We start from the raw sequence: 26,427 nt of genomic DNA, 5'->3' as shown, positions 1-26,427 counted from the left end.
AAGTTTCTCAAACAGAGGTGAAAGAAGGGGCAGATAAGCAAGCTGTGACCCGAACATTACAACCAGGGGTTGGAGTGTTAGAATTATTTCCCCTACAGGGGGAACCTCTGAAAGCACGATTCAGTGGTCCATACAAGGTAATTAAGAAGGTAAGTAAAGTAAATCATTTGATAAATACACCAGAACGTAGAAAAAACTATCGGCAGTGTCATATCAACATGTTGAAATGTTAGTATCATAGGGAGGAAGTTAGGAAAGAGCAGGTATGTCCGGTTGTAAACATAGTGCAGGACGAAAGAGACAGCGATAGTGAGGTAGAAGGAGAATTACAGTTCACAAATTGAACCTCTGACTATCTGGTTAGCTAACACTGAAATATTAGGACCATATTTTCATACTTGGAGGTAGGACAATGAGAGGATTTGGTGAAGTTACTGACAGAATTTAAGGGGATCTGTAGGGATAAACCAGGGTCTACAACTTTAGTCACATGATGTGGATGGAGGGGAATTTTCTCCTTCAAGCAACATCCTTGTCGGTTAAGTCCAGAGAAACAAGCAGAAATGCCAGCAGAAATTCAGTATATGTTAGAAAATTACCTAATTGAGCCTAGTCAAAGCAGCTGGTGTTCTCCAGTAGTGTTAGTGCCTAAACCTGACGGGTCAACCAGATTCTAGATTGTAGAAAGGTTAATGCGGTAACAAATCCCTACCCAATCCCTCGCCTAGAAGATTGTATTGACAGGGTTGGCAGTGCCATGTTCTTTTCTAAGATAGATGTGTTGAAAGGATGCTGGCAAATATCTTTAACATTGTGAGCTAAGGAGACATCAGCTTTTGCCTTGCCAAATGGGCTGTACCAATGCCGAGTAATGCCATTTGGACTAAAAAATGCTCCAGCCACCTTCCAAAGACTAATGAATTAGGTGATTACTAATGTTCCTAACTGTGTGGTTTAGTTGGATGATGTATTGGTTGATAGCAACACATGGAAAGACCATTTCAAACAACTGGAAGCTTTATTTAAGCAATTACAGTCGGTAGATCTAGTAATAAAACCTTGCAAAAGGTGAGTTCGCAAAAGCGCGAGCAGCTTATTTAGGGCCTTTCACAGGACAGGGACAAGTCTTGCCAAGAACAGCGAAGGTACATCTGAGAGTAACTAGTCGGCATTTGGATTTGCAAAGCTGAGGCCAGTGGTGAGAACTTCCAGATGCCCACCAGGACCAGCAGCCCGTCTTCACATGAGAGAACTCCAGGGGTGGAACTTTACGTCCTGCGGGCGGGCGTGTTCCTGACCTGATCGGGCGTAAAATAGCGCGCAATGACATCGGGTGAGCGTCCCAACCTCATCGTGCAGTCGCATGATATTTCGGTTGGAGGGCACATGAAGAATTAGCAGTGTGCCTGCTGACCAATTAGAGACTTTTAAGGCCATCAATCAATTAATTAACTGCTTTTTTTCGCGGCTCGTCCAACCTTACGGTTGGCGACGGACGAATCGGTCAGGCAGCCTTTGGATTTTTGAGGAAACCTCATCCAAGGGCGGGATGAGGTTTCCGAAATTAATTAAAAAGAGTAAAAATGTTTGAGCAGAATTTTTATCATCAACATGTTTAGGTGAGTGATTCTTATGTGTGGAAATTTTTTTCTGAATTTTGAAATCTTTATTTAAGGGTTTAAAATTCTCCAGCTCCCAGAGGCAGCTCTCTGCCTTCAGGGAGCTTTCGTTCCACGCTCCCTCCATGCCTGTGCAGACTTCAGCGCTAACTCTCCTCCCGCCCCCACCCCGGCAGCGCTGAGCCTTTCAGCACATGTTTCGTGCAGGCCGGCTGTTAATTGGCCAGCCAGCGTGAAATCGCAGTCAGGGGCCGATCAGGGTCAATGGGCCATTTCCCGGCCGCTCCTGTGCCCACCTGCAGCACCCGCCCAACAACCTGAAAGTCCTGTCCCTTTATTTTATAAGGCCCCGCCCTCAAAGCACATCTCTGCAGAGACACTGTCTGTTTGTCCTTTGTTTGTCTGTGTGTGTTTGTGTGTGTTTGCTGGGGGAATTCTTTAGGAAGAGATAGATCGTTACACTTCCCAATTATAATTATGTGTTAACCAGTACTTGCAACTTGTTAAAAGAAGTTTTGTTTTAAAAATAAATTAGTCATTCTGAGTTTTTGAAAGAAGCCTGGTCAGAGTCTCTTTTCTTCTGGGTACTAAAGGTTTAGGTCCCCATTTGCCCACATGTGGGTCCTTGGCCTGCTGCAATGTTTCAGTGAAGCCCAACACAAACTGGAGGAACAGCCCCACATCTTCCCATTAGGCACCTTATAGACATCCGGACTTAACACTGAGTTCAACAATTTCAGGCCATGAACTCTCTCCTCCCTCTTGACTACTTTCTTAATCCAAGATTTATTTATTTATTTATTTATTTATTTATATTTATTTTTATATTTTTTGATATTTAATGATTTGTTCATTTTTTTATCCTTTTCCCCAAACTGTCCACCCCCCTCGCCCCACAAGGCCATCTGTCACTTGTTTCTATGTTGTGCTTTTACAGAGTGCTGACCTTTGCTCTGCTATTAACACCTTCTGCCCTCTTACCTTTATGCCACTATCAGCACCTTCTTTACTCTTTAGCACGACCATTAACAATCCCTTTGTCTTGTGTCCATGACATCTTTGTCAATCTGTCCTTAGCTGTCACCTATCCCTGACCTTCTATCTTTTTCCACCTGCTCCACCCCCTCTTAAACAGTACAAAATCGATCACATTTCTCCTTCTCTTTAGCTCTGAAGAAGAGTCATACGGACTCAAAATTTTAATTCTGTTTCTCTCTCCACAGATGCTGCCAGACCTGCTGAGTTATTCCAGCGTTTCCTGTTTTATTTCAGATTCCCTGCATCTGCAGTATTTTGCTCTGACCCATTTGGCCATTTTGGTGAGAAATTAAACATTTAAATTAATGGTACAGCCTGCGGAGTAGAGGGGTTTGATAATTCACGCACTCCTCCCATCCCGGCCGGAACAGTATTAATAATGACAATGACTTCAGAACGATTATTTTTTGTTTCCTCCTTATGATTTTTATTTTTGTGGTTTATCCAGTTTGGGACTCTGTCACTTTTCTTTTCCAGTAACGCCCGATTGTAAATTGAAATTGTGAAAAGCAGACGTTGCCGGCAATTTCTGCAGATTCCTACTTCTTGGCTTCACAGTCTGAGCAAATTCGAATGAATGAGACAGAGGCTCAGCAGGAAATAACTCTGAAAAATAATGAACTCCTGGGGATTGCTCGTCTGTCATTTCAAATGTGTTAAAAGGAGGAGCTGATTCTAAAACTCTTTCACTTCAAGTCTTTACTTTTCACCCTTGCAGAACAAAAGAAACAATTCCATCATTAAAAAAAATTCTGTCAATAATTTTGAGAAAATTATACCAAATATTTAGTTCATGTGTGATGTGGTTCCTGGTAAAGGTGACATTTATGGGAGCAAATAAAGATTCCTACTCCCCCTCCACCCCAACCCCCTCCCACCTCCTCCCCACTTCCCAACACCCCGCGCCCCCCCCACAACCACCCCAGCAGCAGAGCAGCAACGAGTGAAGCTGACCTGAGAGACCAGCTTCAAAACATCCAAACTCTTAGCCTGAAGGTTCCGATTTTTTAAAAATCGGTCGGTCAGGACCTGAGCTCCAGCTGCTCAGCGTGGATGACGAGATCTCCATTGAAAACACCAAGCCCAGGCCCCTCTAGTCCCCAGGCCCGGTGTTTGGAATGGTCTGCACCCCCATCCTGGGTCCTGGTTGGAGGTGCTGGAACTGCTCTCTGGTGCGCTCTGGCAGCACTAAACCCTGCTAGTGCTGTTGGGGAGAGTTTAAAATGGATTGGTGGGTGGGGGGAAGAGGTGTTGGGAACATGAGAGGGAGCTCAGATAGGAGGGATGCAAAACTGGTGACAGTAAGTAGGAAAGTAGTAAGCAAAATTCAAATGGGGTTGGGGGGGAAACAAAGGCAAGCATCAAATAGGATCAGAATGCAGAACAATGTTAATAAGACAAAGTTAAAGGAACTCGATCTAAATGCATGCAGCACTCGCAACAAGGTTGATGATTTTAAGGCACAAATAGAGGTAAGTAGGTATGATTTAGTTGCCATTAAGGAGACAAAGTTACAGGGTGACCTAGATGGGGAACTGAATATTCAATGATATTCGTTATTTAGGAAGGAGAGGCTAAAAAGAAAACGAGGGGGGTAGCGTTTTTAATAATGGACAAGATCAGTACATTAGTGAGAGAGGATCTTAGATCGATGGATTAAGATGTGGAAGCAGTTTGGGTGGAGCTGAGAAACAGCAAGGGGCAGCAAACATTGGTGGGAGTTGTTGATAGGCCAACAAACTGCAGTGGTAACATTAGGCACAGTGTTAGAGCTGCATGTAACATTGGTCACACAGCAATAATACTTCAATTGACATAAATGCTGGATCAACCTAATTAGCACTAATCCTGTGGAGGATCAATTCCTGGAGTGGGTAGGTGATGGGTTTCTGGAGCAGTATGTTGAAGGACAAATTAGGGATCAGGCTATTTTAGATTTTGTATTTTGTAATGAGGAAAGGCTAATTAATAATCTTGCTGTAAAGGAGCCTTTAGAATATGATAGAATTATGATAGAAATATAATAGAATTTTACATTAAGTTTGAAAGTGATATAGTTCATTCTGAAAGTAGGGTCTTAATCTGAACAAAGGAAACTATGATGGCATGAGGGGCAAGTTGGCTACGATGGGCTGGAAAAATACACTAAAATATTTAATTTTAAGTATTTAAAGATGTATATTACATGGTCTACAACAATTATACATTCCTGCAGGACACAAAAACCCAACAGGAAAGATGAATCAATCGTGGCTAACAAAATAATTGAAGATTGCATTAGATTAAAGAAAGTGGCCTATAAGGTTGTCAGAAAAAATGGTAAGCCCAAAGATTGGATGAAGTTTAGAATCCAGCAAAGGAGAACCGAGAAACTGATAGCGAAAAGGAGTAGAGAATATGAATGTAAGCTATTGGGAATTATAAAGGGGGACTGTAAAAGCTTCTTTAGGTTAGTGGAAAGGAAAAGATTAGCAAGGACAAATGTGAGTCCATTACAGGTGGAGACAGAGAATTTTTCACAGCAAATAGGGAAATGGCAAAGAAACTAACCTTCGGTCTGTCCGCAAGCATGACCCCGACCTCGCTGTCGCTTGCCATTTCAACACTCCACCCTGCTCTCATGCCCACATGTCCATCCTTGGCCTGCTGCAATGTTCCAGTGAAGCTCAACGCAAACTGGAGGAACAGCACCTCATCTTCCGACTAGGCACTTTACAGCCTTCCGAACTGAATACTAAGTTCACCAACTTTAGATCATGAACTCTCTCCTCCATCCCCACCCACTTTCCGATCCCCCTTTTTTCCAATAATTTATATAGATTTTTCTTTTCCCACCTATTTCCATTATTTTTAAATGTATTTCCATCCATTGTTTTATCTCTACCTTTTGGCCTATTTCGATCCCTTCCCCCCACCCCACCTCCACTAGAGCTATCTCTACCTTGCTCGTCCTGCTTTCTACCCTTAAAGTCACTTATTAGCACATTTCTTAGCTAATATCACCACCGTCAACACCTCTTTGTCCTTTTGTCTATGACATCTTTTGGCAATCTCCACCTATCACTGGCCCTCTATCCAGCTCCACCTGTCCCACCTCCCCCCTTAAACCTGCTTATATTTCACCTCTCTTCTATTTTTCCTTAGTTCTGTTGAGGAGTCATACGGACTCGAAACGTTAACTGTATTCCTCTCCGCAGATGCTGTCAGACCTGCTGAGTTTTTCCAGGTATTTTTATTTTTGTTTTTGTGTTGTAAACAATTACTTGGCCCGTCTTCACAGAGGAAGATACAGAAAATGTCCCAGAAATATTAGGAAACCAAATGGCTTGTGAAAATGAGGAACTGAAAGAAATTAATATTAATTAAGAGGTGATACTCAAATAATTAATCCGATTGAAGGTTGATAAATCCCCTGGACCTATGATCTACATCTCAGAGCGTTGAAGGAGGTGTCTATAGAGATGGTGGGTGCATTGGTGGTTATCTTTCAACATTCTATAGATTCTGGAAAGGCTCCTGCAGATTGGAAAGTAACAAATGTAACCCCCCTATTTAAGAAGGAGGGAGAGAGAAAATAGAGAACTACAGACCTGTTCGTTTGACATCAGTAGTAGGGAATATTCGAATCTGTTATAAAGGATGTGATAAGTAGACACTTCAAAAATAATGATATGATTGGACAGAGTCAACATGGATTTATGAAAGAGAAATCATGTTTGATGTACCTGTTGGAGTATTTTGAGGATGTTATTTGCAGCATTGATAAAGGACAACCAGTGGATGTGGTGTATTTGGATTTTCAGAAGGCTTTTGATAAGGTCCCACACAGGAGGTTAGTAACAAAAATTAGAGTGCATGGGATTAGGAGTAATATACTGCTAAGGATTGAGAATTAGTTAACAGACGGAAAACAGCGAGTAGGAATAGATGGGTCATTCTCAGGATAGCAGGTTGTTACTAATGGGATACCTCAACAATCAGTGCTGGAGCCACAGCTGTTCACAATCTATATAAATGATTTGGATGTGGGGGCTAAATGTAATATTTCCAAATTTTCTGATGACACAAAACTAGGTGGGAATGTAAGTTGTGAGGAAGCTGCAAGAAGGCTTCAATGGGACTTGGACAGGCTAAGTGAATGGGCAGGAACATGGCAGATGGAATGTAATGTGAAAAAGTGTAGTTAGCCACTTTGCTGGAAAAAAAAGAAAGGCAGAGTATTTCTTAAGTGGTGAGATGTTGGGAAGTGTTGATGTTCAAAGGAAGCTGGGTGCCCTTGTTCATAAGTCACTAAACACTGGCACGCAGAGGCAGCAATCAATTAGGAAGGCAAATGGTACGTTGGCCTTCATTGCAAAGGGGATTTGAGTGCAGGAACAAAGATGTCTTGCTGCAACTGTTTACAGCCTTGTAGTATTTGAATGGTTGTTAGTAGCAGAGAACCTGAGCATGGCTGAGAAAAGAGACGTGTCAAAGTTTTTCATCTTGCACTCATCAGGACAGTTCGCAAGAATACCCATATAAGGGAAAAACAACAATTTATTCTGTCGGTGAACAGAGCAAGGATTGGTTGGCAAGTGGAGTCTGATTGGTAGAGGCAATGCCGTGGAGAATGTACCAATGATGGTGACTGACAGTTAACTGCTTAGCATTATTTGAAATTTAAACCAGGCAGCTTGACCCTAATTGATCAAGGCATTGCCCTGAGGAATGAGTTCGCATTGGGCTGTCTTTGATTTTGTTTAGCTGAAACAGGTGCAATGTTATTTCTGTCTGCAAAGAACAGGGCCCTGTGTATTAATATAAGTAGCTTCCAGTGCACACAAATGTGCCTCACTGTGAGTCTGACTGACAATCTTAAATTGGTTGGCAGCGTAATTCTTGGCACAGCGAGGGTTATTTAGCAAATGTTGTCCAACCGTAAAATCACATCGAGTGTTGGACACTGTGTTTTGAGTTTTGCAAGTATGGGCTGGTTGGGTACGGTCTGTACCCTGCCCATTGCGAACAGTGGCTGGGACCTGCTGTTTGATATGATCCGCCAGTCTTTGGGACGTATGGCCTATATACCTAGCATCACAGTGGCACTGAAATTCATATACCACATGAGTCATTTGTGTGATAAGCAGAATGTCTTTTTGGCTTGACTGAAACATCCTGTTAGTGGTGAATAAAACTCCTGTTGCTACTGCGGAGTCTCTTTTTTCAGTAATACCCGGATGATTGTGCACAGATTTTGTTTCCTTATCTAAGGAAGGATGCACTTGCCATGGAGGGAGTGCAACAGATATTCACCAGACTAATCCCTGGGATGGTGGGATTATTTTATGAGGAGAGATTGAGGAAACTGGGCCTGTATTCTCTAAAGTTTCGAAGAATAAGAGGTGATCTCATTGAAATGTACAAATGTCTTACAGGACATGGCAGGGTTGATGTAGATAGGATGTTTCCCTTGGCTGTTGAGAATAGAACCAGGGGACACAGTCTCAGAATAAGGGGCAGGCCATTTAAGACTGAGATGGAGGAGACATTTATTCACTCAGTGGATGGTGAATCTTTGGAATTCTCTACCCTAGAGGGCTGTGGAAGCTCAATCATCGAGCCTATTCAAGACAGAAATCGATAGATTTCTGGACAATAATGAGATCAAGGGATATGGGGATAGTGCGGGAAAATGGCCGTTGAGGATGAATATCAATCCTGGACTGATTGAGTGGTTTGCAGACTCAATAGGCGAAATGGCCCAATCCTGCTCCTATGCTCCTATGTTCCTTTGCTGGGCCATTAGGTCACATATTGTGGTTGAATATGATTCTGCTGCTGCTGATGGCCAATGATTCCTCATGGATGCTCATCCTTGAGCTGCTGGATCTGACCTGAATCTATTCCATTTAGCATGGCGGTATTTCCACACAACACAATGGAGCTTGACCTCAGTGCGAAGATGGGACTTTGTTTCCACAAAGGCTTTTTAGTGATAACAGTCATGGACAGATGCACCTCTGACAGGTGGATAGGTGAGGCTGAGGTCAGACAGATTTTTCCATCTGGTTGGTTCCCTCACCATCTATCACAGGCCCATTCCTGCAGCAAAGACCCTATAGGACTTGACCAAGTCCTGCAGTGTTTCTACCGAGCCACTCTTAGTAATTGACAGAGAATTCCACCACCCAGAACCCTTGCTACACTCAATGTTTCTTCTAAGTGGTGTTCAACATGGAGGAGCACTGACTCATCCGCTGAGGGAAGGTGGTAGGTTGTAATCAGGCCGAAGTTTCCATACCCACGCTTCACCCAATATCATGTGTCAGTGTTGAAGATTTTCACGGTCATTCCCTCCCAACTATATATCATTGTAGCGCCACCTCAGATAGGTCTGTACAGTCAGTTGCACTGGAAACACCCAGGGCTGGTGATGGAGGAGTCTGGGACATAGGCTGCAAGGTACGATTCCATGAGTATGACTATGTCAGGCTGTAGCTTGGCTAGCCTGTGGGACAGCTCTCCCAATTTTGGTACAAGCCTCCAGACGTTAGAGGGCTTTGGAGGTTGTCTGGGATGGGCGTGTCATCGTGATGTCAGGATCTGATGCCCAGCTTGATGTTGGATTGTCCATCTGGTTTGATTCTGAATATACATTTTTGTTGCGGTAAGATATCATATAACTGAATGGTTTGCTGGGCCATTTCACAGGGTGGTTAAGGGTCAACCATGTTGTGATGGGTCTGCAATCACTTGTAGACCTGTAAGGACTTTATATGTTTCATGTAACTTCTCTGGTCTTAAATTCCATCCCTTTAGAAAACAATCCCAGTGTTTGCTTTGCTTTTTTTAATGGTTTTATGAAAATGCCTCGCTCCTTGTAGTGGTTTGTGTTTCTGTGTCACTTGATCCCTTTGCTTCTCTGCCCCATTCAGCATCTGATCAATGGCTTTGGTTGAAGGATAGATATTCGCCAGGACACCTTCCCTGCTCTTCTTTTAAATAGAGCAATAGGATCCTTTTTGTCCACCTGAGAGTGCAGGTAGTGGCTTTATTTAACACCACATCTGAAAAACAGCACCAATGACAGTGCAGCACTCTCACAGTTCAGCACTGGAAGTGACGACCTATACTATGTGTTTCAGTCTGAAGAGTGTGGCTTGAATTCACAACCTTTCGACTCAGAGACAGGCATGCTACCCACCGAGTCATGTTTGACACCTTTCTTTACAACTGTGTTGTTCCATATTTGGCAACTGTGTCATGGGAGCTTTACTGGGTATCTAGTCTACACCGTAAATGATCAGAAGTATTTGACTGGAAATCTTTAATCCCAGTTTTAATCCCAGTTAATCTGTGTTATAACTAACTAGTCAACACATTTCAATGAGTGCGATAATGCTCCTATCTAATTGCAGGTGAAGATTTATAAACTCCAAATGCATTAAGCTTGTCTGAAATTTCTGGGCTGTATCTATTGAATAACATAGCTGTGTTGAGAAACAGAAGTGATTCTCAGATCATTCCTGGCGAGAGAAATTGATTTCAAAAACCTGACGTATTACTGACCACCGATTTTTGAGTACAGTGTACTTCCGCTGACTATTGATTGGTAACTTCTTAAAATTATATCCCATAGAAATCTCAAAATTAAGCTGCACCAATGACACAACAGAGCTGGAAATTTGCAAGCTTCAAATTTGCTCTTCTCTCAACAAAAAGGTATTCGGAGCTTTGTGGAGTTCACGTTGCAGCTGTCAACATGCAGTAAATAGACCTGGCTATGTAAAAAATACTTGCAGGGGAAGGGTTGAGTGAATTTGTTTATTCAATGACTGTAAGTAATGCAAATTACTCGTGATCCATTCTTTCACTTGAGCGCTTCCCTCTGCTACATATAGGAGATTCCTTTCAACGTGTTACTTCAAAGCATCTGTGGAACTTTGTTCTGACAGAAACCAGAAGTTGTGTTTCCTCTCACAGAAAAGGACAACTATGAGTTGGATATCCTCTATGTAAAAGTATTACTATCCAATTCTTGTTTTCATTGGTCTTCGTGGTAAGTAACAAAATCTAAATCAGTGTTACTGTGCATGTATGTGAACGTACAGAGTATAGTAAATCAGATTGGGGAGTTACAGGCACAGATTGCCATGTGGAATTATGATATTGTGGCGTTAACAGAGACCTGGCTCAAGGAAGGGCAGAACTGGGTGTTAAATATTCCTGGGTACAAGGTGTTCTGAAGAGATAGGAAAGGAAGGAAAGAAGGAGGGGTGGTGGCATTGGTTAAGGAGAGCATTGCAGTGCTGGAGAAAGAGGATGTCCCAGAGGGTTCAAGGACAGAATCAATTTGGCTATGGCTAAGGAACAAAAAGGGTGCAATTACATTAATTGGTGTGGTTTATAAACTGCCAAATAGTGAGAAGGACGTAGAAGAACAAATCTGCAGGGAAACAACAGAGAGATGCAAGCATTGTAGAGTAGTTATAGTGGGGACTTTAATTACCCAAAGGTAGACTGGGACAATGGTAGAGTAAAGGGCGGATAGAGGTAAAAGTTCCTAGATTGTGCTCTGGAAAATTTTCCACAGCAATATGTGTCCAATCCAACAAGAACAGATACATGGACCTGGAAATGATGTGGGCCAAGTAGATAAAGTGTCAGTGGGGGGATATTTAGGAGACAGTGATCATTGTATTGTACGTTTTAGGATGATGATAGAAAAGAACAATAGGCAATCCAGGGTAAGAATAATTAACTGGACAAGAGTCGACTTCGACGGCGCAAGAACAGAGCTGGGCCAAATAGACTGGAATGAAAGGTTGGTGTAGCTGAACAATGGGCTACCTTCAAAAAAGAACTGGTTCGGGAACAATTGAGGCACATTCCATTGAAAGGGAAAGGTAGGGCAAACAAATCCAGAGCTCCCTGGATGAAAAAGGAGATTGAAATTAAGATAAAGATTAAAAGTGTGGTTATGACAGGTGTCAGGTAGAGAATACAATTGAGAACCAGGAGGAATACAGAAGGCTCAGGGGGGAGGTGAAAAAGCATATTAGAGAAGCGAAGAGGGATTCTCAGAAAAGACTGGCAGCCAACATAAAGGGGAATCCCAAAGTCTTCTATAGACATATAAATAGCAAAAGGGTGGTAAAAGGAGGCGTAGGGCCAATCAGGGACCTAAAAGGAAATTTACACATGGATGAAGGGGTCATGGAAGAGGTATTAAATAAATAGTTTGCATCTGTCTTTACCAAGGAGGTAGATGCTACCCAGGCCATAGTGACAGACGAGGAAACTTTGTCACTAGAACGGTTCAAAATTGACAAGGAGGAAGTGTTGAATAGACTGTTGGTACTTAAAGTTGATAAGGCACCAGGACCAGATGAAATGCATCCAAGAATATTGAGTGAATTGAGAGTAGAAATTACAGGGCCACTGGCCATAATCTTTAAGTCTTCCCTAGACTCAGGGGAGGTGCCATAGGACTGGAGAATTACAAAAATTACATCCTTGTTCAAAAAAGGTTGTAAGGATAAGCCCAGCACTTGCAGACCAGCCAGTTTAACTTCAGTGTGGGCAAGATTCTAGAAACAATTATTCCGGATAGAATTAGTAGTCACATGGAAAAATGTGGATTGACAAGGAAGAGCCAGCATGGACTTCTAAAGTGGAAATCATGTTTAAATAACTTGCTGGAGTTTTTTGAAGAGGTGACAGAAAAGGTAGATGAGGGCAATGCTGTTGATGTGGTGTACATGGACTTTCAAAAAGCATTTAACACAACAGACTTGTGAGAAAAGTTATTGCTCATGGAATAAAAGAGACAGTAGTAACATGGATACAAAAATGGCTTAAAAATGGAAAGCAGAAATTAATATTCAATGGATATATTTCGGGCTGGAGGAAGGTTTGTAGTGGAGTTCCCCAGGGGTGGGTATTGGGACCCTTGCTTTTCCTGATATATATTAATGATCTGGATCATGGTGTGCAGGGGACATTTTCAAAGTTTGTGGATCATACGAAGCTTGGGAGTGTTGTGAGCTGTGAGGAGGACAGTATGGAACTTCAAGAGGACAGAGACAAATTGGTGGAGTGGGCAAATAGGTGGCAGATGCATTTCTGTGCAGAGAAGTGTGAGGTGATGCATTTTGGTAGGAAGAACATGGACAGACAATGTAAAATAAAGTGTGAAGTTTTGAAGGGGGAGCAGGAGCAGAAAGACTTGGGTGTATATGTGCATAGATCATTGAAGGTGGCAGGGCAGGTGGAGAGAGCAGTTAATAAAGCATATAGTATCCTGGGCTTCATTAATAGGGGCATAGAGTACAAGAGCAGGGAGGTTATGCTGAATTTATATAGGACACTCGTGAGACCTCAGCTGGAATATTGTGTACAGTTCTGGGTGCCACATTATAGGAAAGATGTGAACACATTGGAGGGAGTGGAGAAGAGCTTTACAAGAATGGTTCCAGGGATGAGAAACTTCAGCTCTGAGGATAGACTGGAGAGGTTGGGACTGTTCTCCTTGGAGAGAAGAAGGCTAAGAGGAGATTTGATAGAGATGTTCAAAATCATGAGGGGGCTGGACGGAGTAGATAGGAAGATGTGGTCTCCGCTTGTAAAAGGATCAAGAATGAGAGTGCACAGATGTAAAGTGATTTACAAAAGAAGCAAATGTGAAGCGTGAAAAATCGTTTTCACACAACAATTGGTTTGGGTCTGGAATGTTCTGCCTGGAAGTGTGGTGGATGCAGGTTCAATCACTGAATTCAAGGGAGCATTGGATGATTATTTGAATAAAAACAATGTGCAAGGTTATGGGGAAAAGACAGGGCAATGGCACTCGGTCATAATGCTCATTTGGAGAGCCGGTGCAGACACAATGGGCCAAATGGCTTCCTCCTTCTGTGCCGTTAAACTTCTGTGATTTTGTGATTCTGTGAAATCTTTCCATCCATCCATTCTATAGCTAGCATTGTTTTCCTTGTCCAGCCATATCCCATCTTCAGTTTTCTCAACCTTCCTGGTAAGTGTTTGGGCTTCAAATTGAGTTGTTGATGTGCTGGGGAAGGGTGCCCAGGGTTGGGAGGGGGTGTCCAGGGCTGAGAGCGGGGGGTGGGGTGTGTGTGGGGCTGCGAGGAGGTGGGGTGTGTCCAATACTGGGAAACTTAGAAGTAAGTTCAGCCTGTGTGTGGCTTTTTAACCCAGACACTGCATCTTACACAACACCTCTGAGCTTCCCAACCAATCAGGTTGAGCAGGCTTGATGACAGCTGCTTGAGTGGATTTCAACAGCAGCAATTAAAGGGACATTGCAAACATGAAATGTGATGGATTCCAGAGTTGGGAATAGAACACAAGGAAGTGACAGATTGGAGTACACACCCTGAAAGTCTGTGCCTTGTTGTAGTGAAACCTCCCTGGATACTGGGGACTGGAAGGGCCTGCAGGGAGACACTGTTCCCTACTGATGGGAAGAAGAAGCCTGTTAGTGAAACCAAGAAGGTGTGGCTGAAATGACCAGGCAAAGACCAGCGATGAGGGGCTTCAGTTATGTGGAGAGACTGGAGAATCACGGATTGTTCTCCTTGGAACAGAGAAGATAAGGTGAGATTTAAGAGAGATGTTCAAAGTTATGAGATGTTTTGACAACTTCTTCCTATCTACTCTGTTTAGACTGGTAGGGAGGTCAGTGGAAGTTTCAGATTTTAGACAATTGGCAAAGACAGAGAGGAGAAGAGGAGAATTATTTGTCCGTATTGAGTTCTGATTTCGAATGCACAGCCTTAAAAAGTGAAGGAGGAGGATTCAATTCAGGAAGCATTTGCGGGGAAATAAGGAAATCGTAGGTGTGTCAGGCTAATTGAATGGCTCTTTCAAAGAGCTGGCAGGGGCACAAAAGGCCAAATGGCCTCCTTTTGTGCTGTCTGATTCTATTATCTCCCCTCTTTCATGTCAAACCTCATTGCCATTAAATAATTTGATTCCAGTTCAGATTTGAACACAGGAACTCCTTCACATTGCTCTGAACATGGTTTCTAAATTAGTCTTTTCTACCTTGGACACAGTGAATGTGATGACCTTTGTGATCTTATCCCGGGGAAAATTTGGTCTGTCCAGATGTGTCACCCACTACTTGATGTCCATGTCAGTGACGGACCTGCTGATCATCATCCTGGATCTGATCATGCAGCGGCTGCCGATCATTTTCCGTTCTCTGTTTTGGTTTGTGCTCAAGCTGAAAGTGTGTAATATCCACGCTGTGCTGCTCTACGCCGTCACTGATTGCTCCGTCTGGTACACTGTGGCTTTCACCTTCGACCGATACGTGGCCATCTGCTGCCCAAAGCTTAAATCCAAATACTGCACCGAGAAAAAGGCGGCTGTGATTATTGCCGTGGTGGCAGTCATCTGCTGCTTGAAGAACATTTTCTGGTACTTCATCCTTGGAAATGGATACCACCTGCTGCCTTACACATGGTTTTGCTACATAACAAACCAGGCTTTCTACACACCGTTGTGGTCGGCCATTCAGTCTCTCCATCACATCCTCAACCCAGGGATCCCATTCTTCCTGATTCTGTTGATCAACACGTTGACCGTTAGGCACATCTTGGTGGCCAACAGAGCCCGGAGGAGAATCCGGGGTCCCAGTGGTACGGGGGGTCAAAAAGACTCGGAGTTGGAGAGCCGGAAAAATTCCATTATTTTGCTGTTTGCCATGTCAGGAAATTTTATTTTGCTGTGGGTGGTCTTCACGGTCAATTCAATATATGTACGGATTGCAGTTGGCAATTTCATTCCTTCCTTTGCTTCATATATTGCTGGTGAGATTGGTTTCATGCTGCAGCTCTTGAGCTGCTGCACAAACACGTTCATTTATACTGTGACCCAGAAGAAGTTCAGAGAGGATCTGTAGTATGTCTTAAAATGTCCCATCATTTGGATCGCCAGATCAATCAAACGTCAGGAAGAGCCAAAGAATTCCCAGCATTAGACTCCAGCTGCCTGATGTGGTTCAAAATGCAGAGTGTTTCCTGAAGCACTTTATCTTATTTCATTTATTAATCCAAGTGAATATTTAATTGTTTATCATAATGATCTGTTGTATATTTATTGCACTGAAACTTTTGCTATGATGTTGAAATGACCATAAATAAAACAAAGATAGAACATTCTCAGAAAAACAATCCTACAATAATTCACTTTATTTTCTATAATGTCTTTCATGTAGCAAAATACCCAAGAGGCTTCCCAGAACTGTAATCCGATAAAAGTTGACACAAGCCATAGAAGGAAACATGGGATTGGATAAAGAGGTCGGCTTTTCCCAGGGTGGGAAAGGAGGAAAGTGAGGTGGACAAGTTTAAAGAGGGAATGCTAGAGTTTAGGGCCTAGGCAGGAATGTGAAAACAAGGATGAGAATTTTTAATTCAAGGCATTGCTGGACCAGGAGATGATGCAGGTCAGTGAGCACAAGTATGAAGGGAAAACAGAACTTGGTGCAAGTTAGAAACTGGGCAGTAGAACACAAGAACACAAGAGATCGGAACAGGAATAGACCATACGGTCTGTTGAGCCTGCTCCAGCATTCAATATAATCTTGGGCGTCAAGTCCACTGTCATGCTCATTTCCCATTTCCCTTGATTCCCTGAACGACCAAAAATTTATCTTAAATATATTCAATGATGGAGCATCCACAGCCCTTTGGGTTGAGAATTCCAAGCTTCACAGCCATTTTCAGTGAAGAAATTTCTCCTCATTTCAGTCCTAGATTCCTTATCCTGAGACTGTGCCCCCACCTGCTCCCTGTGTTCTAGATTCTCCAGCTAGTGAAAACAATCAGTCTGTGCCCACCCAGTCATTGAGATCATCTCTCACCTCTCATTCTCAATTTACTCAGCCTCTCATAGGACAATCCTCTCATCCCAGGGACCAATCTAGTGAACCTTCACTGCACTGCCTCCAATGTAAATAAATACATTCTTCCTTAAGTACAGAGGCCAAAACTACAGAATATTTCAGGTGTGGTCTCACCAAAGCCCTAGACAATTGTAGCAAGACTTCTTTATTCCTGCACTCCAATCCCCCTGAAATAAAGGCCAACATGCCATTTGCCTTAATTACTTGCTGTATGTGCAGGCTAACTTTCTGAGTTTATTGTCTGAGCACACACGAGTCTCTGTGAACATCAACATTTACAAGTTTCACACCTTTTAAAAATATTATGCCTTTCTATTCCTGCCATCATGCTGTGCACTCGGTTAACCTGTCTATATCCCTTTGCAGTCTCTGCACATCCTCCTCACAACTTACGTTTCCACCTGGCTTTGTATCATCAGCAAACTTAGATACATTACGCTCTGTGTCTTTGTCTAAGATTTTAAATAGATTGTAAATAGCTGAGGCCCCAGCACTGATTCTTACAGCACTCCACCAGTTACAACCTGCCAACTTGAAAATGCCCCATTTATACCGATTCTTTGCTTTTTGTTCGTGTACCAATCCTCTATCCCTGCAGATTTTAGTCCTGTAAGTTTCTCCAGTACCTCGGTGTTTTGGATGAGCTCAGTTTTATTGAGAGTGCTAAGTGAAAGGCCAGGAAGAAGAACCTTGGAATACTTGAGTCTGGATGATCAGATCCAGGATGGTGATCAGCAGGTCCGTCACTGACATGGCCATCAAGTAGTGGGTGACACATCTGGACAGACCACATTTTCCCCGGGATAAGATCACAAGTGTCATCACATTCACTGTGTCCAGGCAAGAAAAGAGGAAATTAGACACCAGTGTCAGAGCAATTTGAAGGAGTTCCTGTATATCAAACTTAACTGGAAACAAATTATTTAATGGCAATGAGGTTTGACATGAGAAAATCGAATCATACAGCACAGAAGGAGGCCATTTGGCCTGTTTTGCTCCTGCCAGCTCTTTGAAAGAGCCATCCAATTAGTGCAAATCCCCTACTATTTCCCTGCAAATGTTTCTCTTATTGAATCCGCTTACACCACTTTTCAGGCTGCGCATTCCAGATGAGAACAACTCATTATGGACAAAAAATTCTTCTCTTCTCCCCTTTGACTTTTCCAATTGCCTTAAATCTGCATCTTCTGCTGACCCTCCTGCCAGGCAAAACAGAATAGATAGGGAGAAGTTATCAAAACATCTCATAACTTTGAATACCTCTGTTAAATCTCTCCTTAACCCTCTCTGTTCCAAGGTGAACAATCCCAGATTCTTCAGTCTCTCCACAAAACTGAAGCCCCTCATCGCTGGTCCCATTCTAATAAATCTCCTATTCCTGGCTGATAGAGGGTGATTTGTTTTACCTTCATCTAGAAAGTTGAACAAATGGCCTCGGAAAGGGGCAGAGGAGATTGATCAGAATTATAGATACCCCAGGCTACCTAAGGATGGGCAATGAACACCGGCCTTGCATTTGTCGAAGAAAAATAAAACTAACTGGACAGCCCACAAGCTCTCACTGCCTTGCACGTGCAGCCTGGGCACTGCAGGAGATAGTGGAATGTGGTTTTATTTGTGAAAAGATACCACAGCAAGAGTCTGCAATCTGAAATGATCAGAAAAGGAAAATCACTAATACAATACATTGGAAAAGATAAAGCAGAAACTGAGAGTCAGAGGGTGCAAAAGGACAAAGGACATTGCAAAGAGAAGCAAAACACAGGCTTCTTCTTCCCATCAGTAGGGAACAGTATCTCCCTGCAGGCCCTTCCAGTCCCCAGTATCCAGGGAGGTTTCACTAGAACAAGGCACAGACTTTCAGGGTGTGCACTCCAATCTGTCACTTCCTTGTGTTCTGCTCCCAACTCTGGAATCCATCACATTTCATGTTTGCAATGTCCCTTTAATTGCTGCAGGTGAAATCCACTCAGGCAGCTGTCATCAAGCCTGCTCAACCTGATTGGTTGGGAAGCTCAGAATTATTATGTAAGATGCAGTGTCTGGGTTAAAAAGCCCCTGACACACAGGCTGAACTTACTTTTAAGTTTCCTAATTCTGGACACACCCCCCACACCCTCCCAGCCCTCGACACACCCCTCACCCCCTCCCATCCCTGGACACACCCCCCACCCCCTCCCAGCCCTGGACACACCCCTCACACACTTCCAGCCCTGGACACACCCCCCAAACCCTTCCAGCCCTGGACACACCCCCCACCCCCTTCCAGCCCTGCACACACTCCAACATCTCCCAGCTAGGGGCACACAGCTACCCCTCCCTTCTCTGGTCGCACTCCCCACCCCCTCCCAGCCCTGGACACACACCCCACCCCCTCCCAGCCCTGGACACACCCCAACATCTCTCAGCCAGGGACACACAGCTACCCCTTGCAACCTTGCTCCCAGCGCATCGACAATTCAAAATCCAGCCCAAAGATGTCAAGAAAACTGTGCAAAAACAAAAATACCTGGAAAAACTCAGCGGGTCTGACAGCATCTGTGGAGAGGAATACAGTTGATATTTCGAGTCCAAATGACTCTTCAACAGAACTAAAGGAATAGAGAAATGGGGTGAAATATAATCTGGTACAGGTGGGTGGGACAGGTGGAGCTCGATAGGGGGCCAGTGATAGGTCAAGGCAAAGAAGAGATTGACAAAGATATCATAGGCAAAAGGACAAAGGGGTGTTGATGGTGGCGATATTATCTAAGGAATGTGCTAATGGGGACATTAAGGGTAGCAAGCAGGACAAGCTAGTGGCAGATGGCCCTCATAGGGGTGGGGTGGGGGGAAGGGATCAAAATGGGCTAAAAGGTGGAGATAAAACAACAGGTCGAAATAAACATAAAAATAGGTGGGAAAAGAAAAATATATTTGTTAAAAATTAATAAATTATTGGAAAAAGGGGGATCAGAAAGTGGGTGGGGATGGAGGAGAGAGTTCATGATCTGAAATTGTTGAACCCAATGTTAAGTCCGGAAGGCTGTAAAGTGCCTAGTCGGAAGATGAGGTTCTGTTCCTTCAGTTTGCGTTGATCTTCACTGGAACATTGCAGCAGACAAGGACGGACATGTGGGCATGAGAGCAGGGTGGTGTGTTGAAATGGCAAGCGACAGGGAGGTCTGGGTCATGCTTGCGGACAGACTGAAGGTGTTCTGCAAAGCGGTCACCCAGTCTGCGTTTGGTCACTCCAATGTAGAGGAAATCGCATTGGGAGCAATGAATGCAGTAGACTAAATTGAGGGAAGTGCAATTGAAGCACTGCTTCACTTGAAAGGGGTGTTTGGGCCCTTGGACGGTGAGGAGGGGGTAAGTAAAGGGGCAGGTGTTGCACCTTCTGCGGTTGCATGGGAAGGTGTCGTGGGAGGGATCGCTCTGACGGGACAGAGCTGTTTGTGGATTTTGGGTAGGAGGTAGAAGCGGGCCGTCTGAGGTTGGGAGACTATGAGGTTGGAAGCTGTGGAAGGAAGATCTCCAGAGGAGATGAGGTCAGTGACAGTCCTGGAAACAATGGCTTGATGTTCAGTGGTGGGGTCATGGTCCAGGGGGAGGTAGGAGGAAGTGACTGCGAGTTGACGCTCAGCCTCTGCAAGGTAGAGGTCAGTGCGCCAGACAACAACAGCACCACCCTTGTCAGCGGCTTTGATGACAAAGTCAGGGTTGGACCTGAGAGAACAGAGTGCGGCAAGTTCAGAAAGAGACAGGTTAGAGTGGGTGAGAGGAGCAGAGAAATTGAGATGACTGATGTCACGCCGACAGGTCTCAATGAAAAGATCAAGAGCAGGTAAAAATCCAGAGGGAGGGGTCCAGGTGGAGGGAGAATATGGGAGGCGGGTAAAAGGATCCGTTGAACGGGGAGAGGACTCTTGCCCAACGAATTGAGCACGGAGACGAAGGCAGTGGAAGAAGAGTTCACTATCGTGCCGAACCCAAAATTCATTGAGGTGAGGGTGTAAGGGTATGAAACTGAGTCACACAGAGAAAACTGTGCAGTTCTGGTCGCCACATTATAGGAAGGATGTGATTACACTGTAGGGGGTGCAGAGGAGATTCACCAGGATGTTGCCTGGGATGAAACATATAAGTTATGAAGAGAGGTTGGATAGATTTGGGTTGTTTTCTTTGGAGCAGGAAAGACTAAGGGGCAACCTGATCGAGGTGTACAAGATTATGAGGGGCTTGGACAGGGTGAATAGGGAGCAGCTGTTCCCCTTAGTTGAAGGGTCTGCCACGAGTGGACATAAGGTCAAGGTGTGGGGCAAGAGGTTTAGGGGGGGATGTGAGGAAAAATCTTTTTACCCAGAGGGTGGTGATGGTCCGGAATGCACTACCTTGGAGGGTGGTGAAGGTGGGTTGCCTCACATCCTTTAAAAAGTACCTGGATGAGCACTTGGCACGTCAGAACATTCAAGGCAATGGGCCAAGTGCTGGTAAATGGGATTAAGTAGGTAGGTCAGGTGTTTCCCATGTGTCGGTGCAGACTCGATTGGCCGAAGGACCTCTTCTGCACTGTGTGATTCTGTGATACTGTGAAGATGGGATATGACTGGACAAGGAAAACAATGCTAGATATAGAATGGATGGATGGAAAGGCTTCACAGAATCAGATTTTTAAACAGCACAGAAGGAGGCCATTCGGCCCATCGTGTCTGCCCCGGCTCCAAATGAGCATTATGTCCCAGTGCCATTGCTCTACCTTTTCCCTGTTAGGGGGAATACAGGAAGTATTTATTGAAAGGGAATTACTTAGAGTCTCCAGGCAGCCAATGCCATCAAGTACATTAACAGTTAAAGGTTACCAGATGAACCTTGCACACCCTTAGGGCCTGCAATCACCAGAAAGGCCTTGGGAGCCAGACTGAAGCCAGAGGATGAAGACAAGATAGATTAAGTGTGCTCTTCAACAGATAAGGAAAGAACAGATGGTCCCAGTTTAGGTAGGGGGAGACGGCAATGCCTGGGTGAAGAGGGATGTATGTACCTGGAACCAGAGATACCTGTTAATGTAAACCTGTACGCTGACAAGATTGGAATCTGAACAATGTTCTTGTCCGTGATCAGTGATGTATAAATAAACTGTTTACTTGTAATTTTGCAGAGTGCTACCTCAAGCTGCTTTGAGGTGGTTCTCTCCTTGCAATTGCTCGAATAAATGATTGTAACCTGTACCTGAGCCTCCTGTGGTTCGTTTGTCAAAGATACCACAACATCCCCATACCCTTGCTCATTGTTTCTATTTACATAATCATCCAATGCCCACTTGAGTGCCACGATTGAACCTGCCTCCACCACACTTCCAGGCAGTGCTTTCCAGACCTGAACCACTTGTGTGTAAAAGTTTTTTCTCACTTCATGTTTGCTTCTTTTGCAAATCACTTTACATCTGTGCCCTCTCATTCTTGCTCCTTTTACAAGTAGGAACTGCATCTCCCTATCTACTCTGCCCAGCCCCCTCATGACTTTCAACATCTCAATCAAATCTCCTCTTAGTCTTCTTCTCTCCAAGAAGAACAGTCCCAACCTTTCCAATCTATCCTCATAGCTGAAGTTTGTCATCCGTGGAACCATTCTTGCAAATCTTTCGTGCACTTTCCCCAATGCGTTCGCATCCTTCCTATAATGTGGCTCCCAGAACTGTACACAATATTCCAGCGAAGGTCAAAGGAGTGTCTTATATAAGTTCAGCATAAAGTCCCTGCTCTTGTATTCTATGCCCCTATTAATAAAACCCAGGATACTATATCTTTATTAATTGATCTCTCCTTCTGCCCTGCCACCTTCAAAGATCTATACACATATATACCTGTCTTTCTCTCCTGCTCCCCCTTCAAAATTTCACCCTTTATTTCATATTGTCTGTCCATGTTCTTCCTAGCAAAATGCATCACCTCACACTTCTCCGCATTGAACTTCATCTGCCATCTATCTGCCCACTCCACCAATTTGTCTATTTCCTCTTTGTCTGTGTCCACACCGTCCTCCTCAAAACACTCCCAAGCTTCATATCATCCGCAAACTTTGAAACTGTCCCCTGCACACCAAGATCTAGATCATTAATATATCTCAGGAAAAGCAAGGGTCCCAATGCTGACCCCTGGGGAACTCCACTACAAACCTCCCTCTAGCCAAAAATAATCCACTGACCATTACTCTCTGCTTCCTATTTTGCAGCCAATTTTGCATCCATGTTGCTCCTGTCCCTTTTATTCCATGAGCAATAACATTTCTCACAAGTCTGTTGTGTGGCACTGTGTTAAATGCCTTTTGAAAATCCATGTACGCCACATCAACAGTAGAACCCTCATAATCTTTTCTGTTACCTCTTCTAAAAACTGTAGCAAGTTAGTTAAACATGATTTCCCCTTTAGAAATCCATGCTGGCTCTTCCTTATCAACCTGTATTTTTCCCTGTGACTATTCATTCTATCACGAGTAATTGTTTCTACAATTTTGCCCACCACTGAAATTAAACTGACTGACCTGTAATTGCTGGGCTTATCCTTACAAACCTTTTTGAATAAGTGCACAATGTTTGCAATTCTCCAGTCCTCTGGTACCACCCCTGAGTCTAGGGAAGACTGAAAAATTAAGGCCACTGCCCCTGTAATTCCTAGTTTCACTTCCTTCAATATCCTTGAATGCATCTTATTCAGTCCCAGTGCTTTCTGAATATTAACTACTGACAGGCAATACAACACTTCCTCCTTACCACTTTTGAACCCTTCAAGTGACAGAGTTTCCTCGTCTGTCACCATGGTCTGGGTAGCATCTACCTCCTTGGTAAAGACAGATGCAAAGTATTAATTTAATAAATTAGCCATGGTCCCTCCAGCCATGTGTAAATTCCTTTTTATGTCCCTTATCAGCCCTACCCCTCCTTTTACCTCCCTGTTACTATTGTTATGTCTACAGAAGGCTTTGGAATTACCCTTTATGTTGGCTGTCAGTCTTTTCTCATAATCCCTCTTTGCTTCTCTAATATGTTTATTCATCTCCCCTCTGAACCTTCTGTATTCCTCCTGGTTCTCAGTTGTATTTTCTACCTGACACCTGACATAAGTGCACTTTTTCTTCTTTATCTTAATTTCAATCTCCTTTATCATCCAGGGAGCTGAGGACTTGTTTGCCCAACCTGTCCCTTTTGATGGAATATACATTAACTGTGCTCGAATTAAATCTTTTTTGAAAGTAGCACATTGTTCAGCTAGTTTTCCCTGCCAATCTTTTGTTCCAGTCTATCTGGCCCAGCTCCGTTCTTGCCCCATCGAAGTCGGCACTTGTCCAGTTAATTATTCGTACTCTGGATTGCCTATCATCTTTCTCTATCATCATCCTAAAATGTACAATACAGTGAACACTTGATCTACTTGGCCCACCTCATTTCCAAGAACCAGGTGCAACAGTGCGTCTTTTCCTGTTGGGTTGGACACATATTGTTGTTGAAAATTCACCTGAGCACAGTCTAGGGACTTATGCCCCTCTCCGCTTTTACACTACCACTATCCCCTTCTACATTCGGGTAATTAAAATCCCCCATTATAACTAATCTATAATGCTTGCATCTCTCTGTAATTTCCCTGCAGATTTGTTCTTCTACGTCCTTCTCACTATTTGGCAGTCTGTAGAGTACACTGAGCAATGCAATGTCACCCTTTTTGTTCCTTAGTTCTAACTAAATTGATTCTGTCCTTGAACCCTCTGGGATATCCTCTTTCTCCAGCACTGCAATTCTCTCCTTAACCAATACCGCCACCCCTCCCCCTGTCCTTCCTTTCCTATCTCTTTTGAACACCTTGTACCCAGGAATATTTAACACCCAGTTCTGCCCTTGCTTGTACCATTTCTCTGTTATTGTCACACCATCATATTTCCACGTGGCAATCTGCGCCTGTAATCCCCAATCTGATTTACTATACTCTGTGCATTCACATACATGCACAGTAACACTGATTTAAATTTCGTTACTTACCAGGAAGACCAATGAAAATAAGAATCGGATAGTAATACTTTTCCATTTCATGAATTAACATAAGCATAGTTGCACTTGTCTGTGAGAGGAAACACAACTCCTGGTTTCTGTCAGAACAAAATTCCACAGGTGCTTTGAAGTAACACGTCGAAAGGAATCTCCTATATGTAGCAGAGGGAAGCGCTCAAGTGAAAGAATGGATCACCAGTAAATTGCATCACTTACTGTCACTGAATAAACAAATTCACTCAACCCTTCTCCTGCAAGTATTTTTTACATAGCCAGGTCTATTTACTGCATGTTGACAGCTGTAACGTGAACTCCACAAAGCTCCGAATACATTTTTTGTTGAGAGAAGAGCAAATGTGAATCTTGCAGATTTCCAGCTCGGTTGTGTCATTGGTGCAGCTGAATTTTGAGATTTCTATGGGATATAATTTTAAGAAGTTACTATTCAGTAATCAGCAGAGGTACATTGTTCTCAGGAATCGGTGGTCACTAATACACCAGGTTTTGAAATCCATTTCTCCAGCCTGAAATGATCTGAGAATCACTCCTGTTTCTCAACACAGCTATGTTATTCAATAGATACAGCCCAGAAATTGCAGACAAGCTTAAAGCATTTACAGCCCATCAATCTTCACCTGCATTTATATAGGAGCATTATCCCACTCATTTTGAAATGTGTTGACTAGTTAGTTATCGCACAGATTAGCTAGGCTTAAAGTTCCCTCCACACTATCCAGTCAAATATTTCTGTCCATCGACAGTGCAGATTAGATTCCCAGTAAAGCTCCCACAACACAGTTGCCAAATAAGAAACAGCACATTGTAAAGTCAGGTCTCAACCATGGCTAGGTGGGTAGCATACCTGCCTCTGAGTCAAAAGGTTATGAGTTAAAAACACACAATTCAGACTGGAACACATAATCTAGGTCAACAGTTCCAATGCTGCACTGTGAGAGTGCTGCACTGTCAGTGCACTTTCAGATGTGATGTTAAAACAAGCTGCCATCTGCACTCTCAGGTGGATATAAAGGATCCTATTGCTCTATTTAGAAGAAGAGCAGGGAAGGTGTCCTGGCGAATATCTATCCTTCAACCAAAGCCATTGATCAGATTCTGAATGGAGCAGAGGATCAAGTGGCACAGAAACCCCCACAAACCACTACAAGGTGTGAGGCATTTTCATCTTTGACCCCTCCCCTGGACATTGTCATGAAAATCCAGAGAATGCACGTCAACTTCTTTTGGGACAAAAGGCTGCACTGGGTCGCTGCTGAGGTTCTGAGTCTCCCGCTTAGGGAGAATGGTCAGGTGCTGGAGTGCCTTCAGACCCAGGTGGCGATTTTCCGCCTTTAGACCCTGCAGCGATACCTTTACTTTGAGCCTACTCCGAGATGGTGTGCTCTGGCAACGTATTTCTTCCGCCAGGATCACAGCCTGAATTACGACGTGCAGCTCCTGTTTATAGAGATAAGGGGCCTCGGTGGCTCCTTGCAGGCGTTGCCCGTCTTTTACCAGGACCTGATCAAAGTCTGGAACAGGGTCGCCTCGCGATGCAGCTCTCCACCGTCAGGAGTAGCGGCTATCGTCGGAGAGCCACTGCTCAGGAATCCGCCCCTCCGTCCTTTTCAGTGGCTGGTGAAGAGGAGGGCTGTGGTTGCCGGGGTGACCAGGATCGGGGATGTGCTGGGTGGTGGAGGAGTGGGCTGGATGCTTCCGCAGGAGTTAGTGCGTCGTGCGTCCGTGGACGTCTGGCTCGTGGCCGATGCCATTCAGGACCTCAGGATGGTCGTGCTGGGACCCGACGTTATACTGAGCCTAAGGTAGCCCAGGTACGCGGT

General features: G+C 43.9%; 1 protein-coding gene across 1 annotated transcript; it reads left to right on the top strand.

The window, feature by feature from the left end:
* The first annotated feature begins 14,676 nt into the window (after positions 1–14,676).
* On the top strand, positions 14,677–15,564 carry LOC144690023 (putative G-protein coupled receptor 139). The gene has a single exon (XM_078557554.1). The coding sequence runs from the start codon at positions 14,677–14,679 to the stop codon at positions 15,562–15,564; it is 888 nt and encodes a 295-aa protein (XP_078413680.1).
* The last annotated feature ends 10,863 nt before the right edge of the window (positions 15,565–26,427 follow it).

Source organism: Cetorhinus maximus, chromosome 14 (genome assembly GCF_964194155.1).
Source record: "Cetorhinus maximus chromosome 14, sCetMax3.hap1.1, whole genome shotgun sequence".
Classification (NCBI taxonomy): domain Eukaryota; kingdom Metazoa; phylum Chordata; class Chondrichthyes; order Lamniformes; family Cetorhinidae; genus Cetorhinus; species Cetorhinus maximus.
This window is presented reverse-complemented; position numbering and strand designations above follow the sequence as displayed.

What these genes read in the sequence shown, in the direction of transcription:
- LOC144690023 (XM_078557554.1), top strand. Translation starts at nt 14,677, where the DNA reads ATGGTTTCTAAATTAGTCTTTTCTACCTTGGACACAGTGAATGTGATG.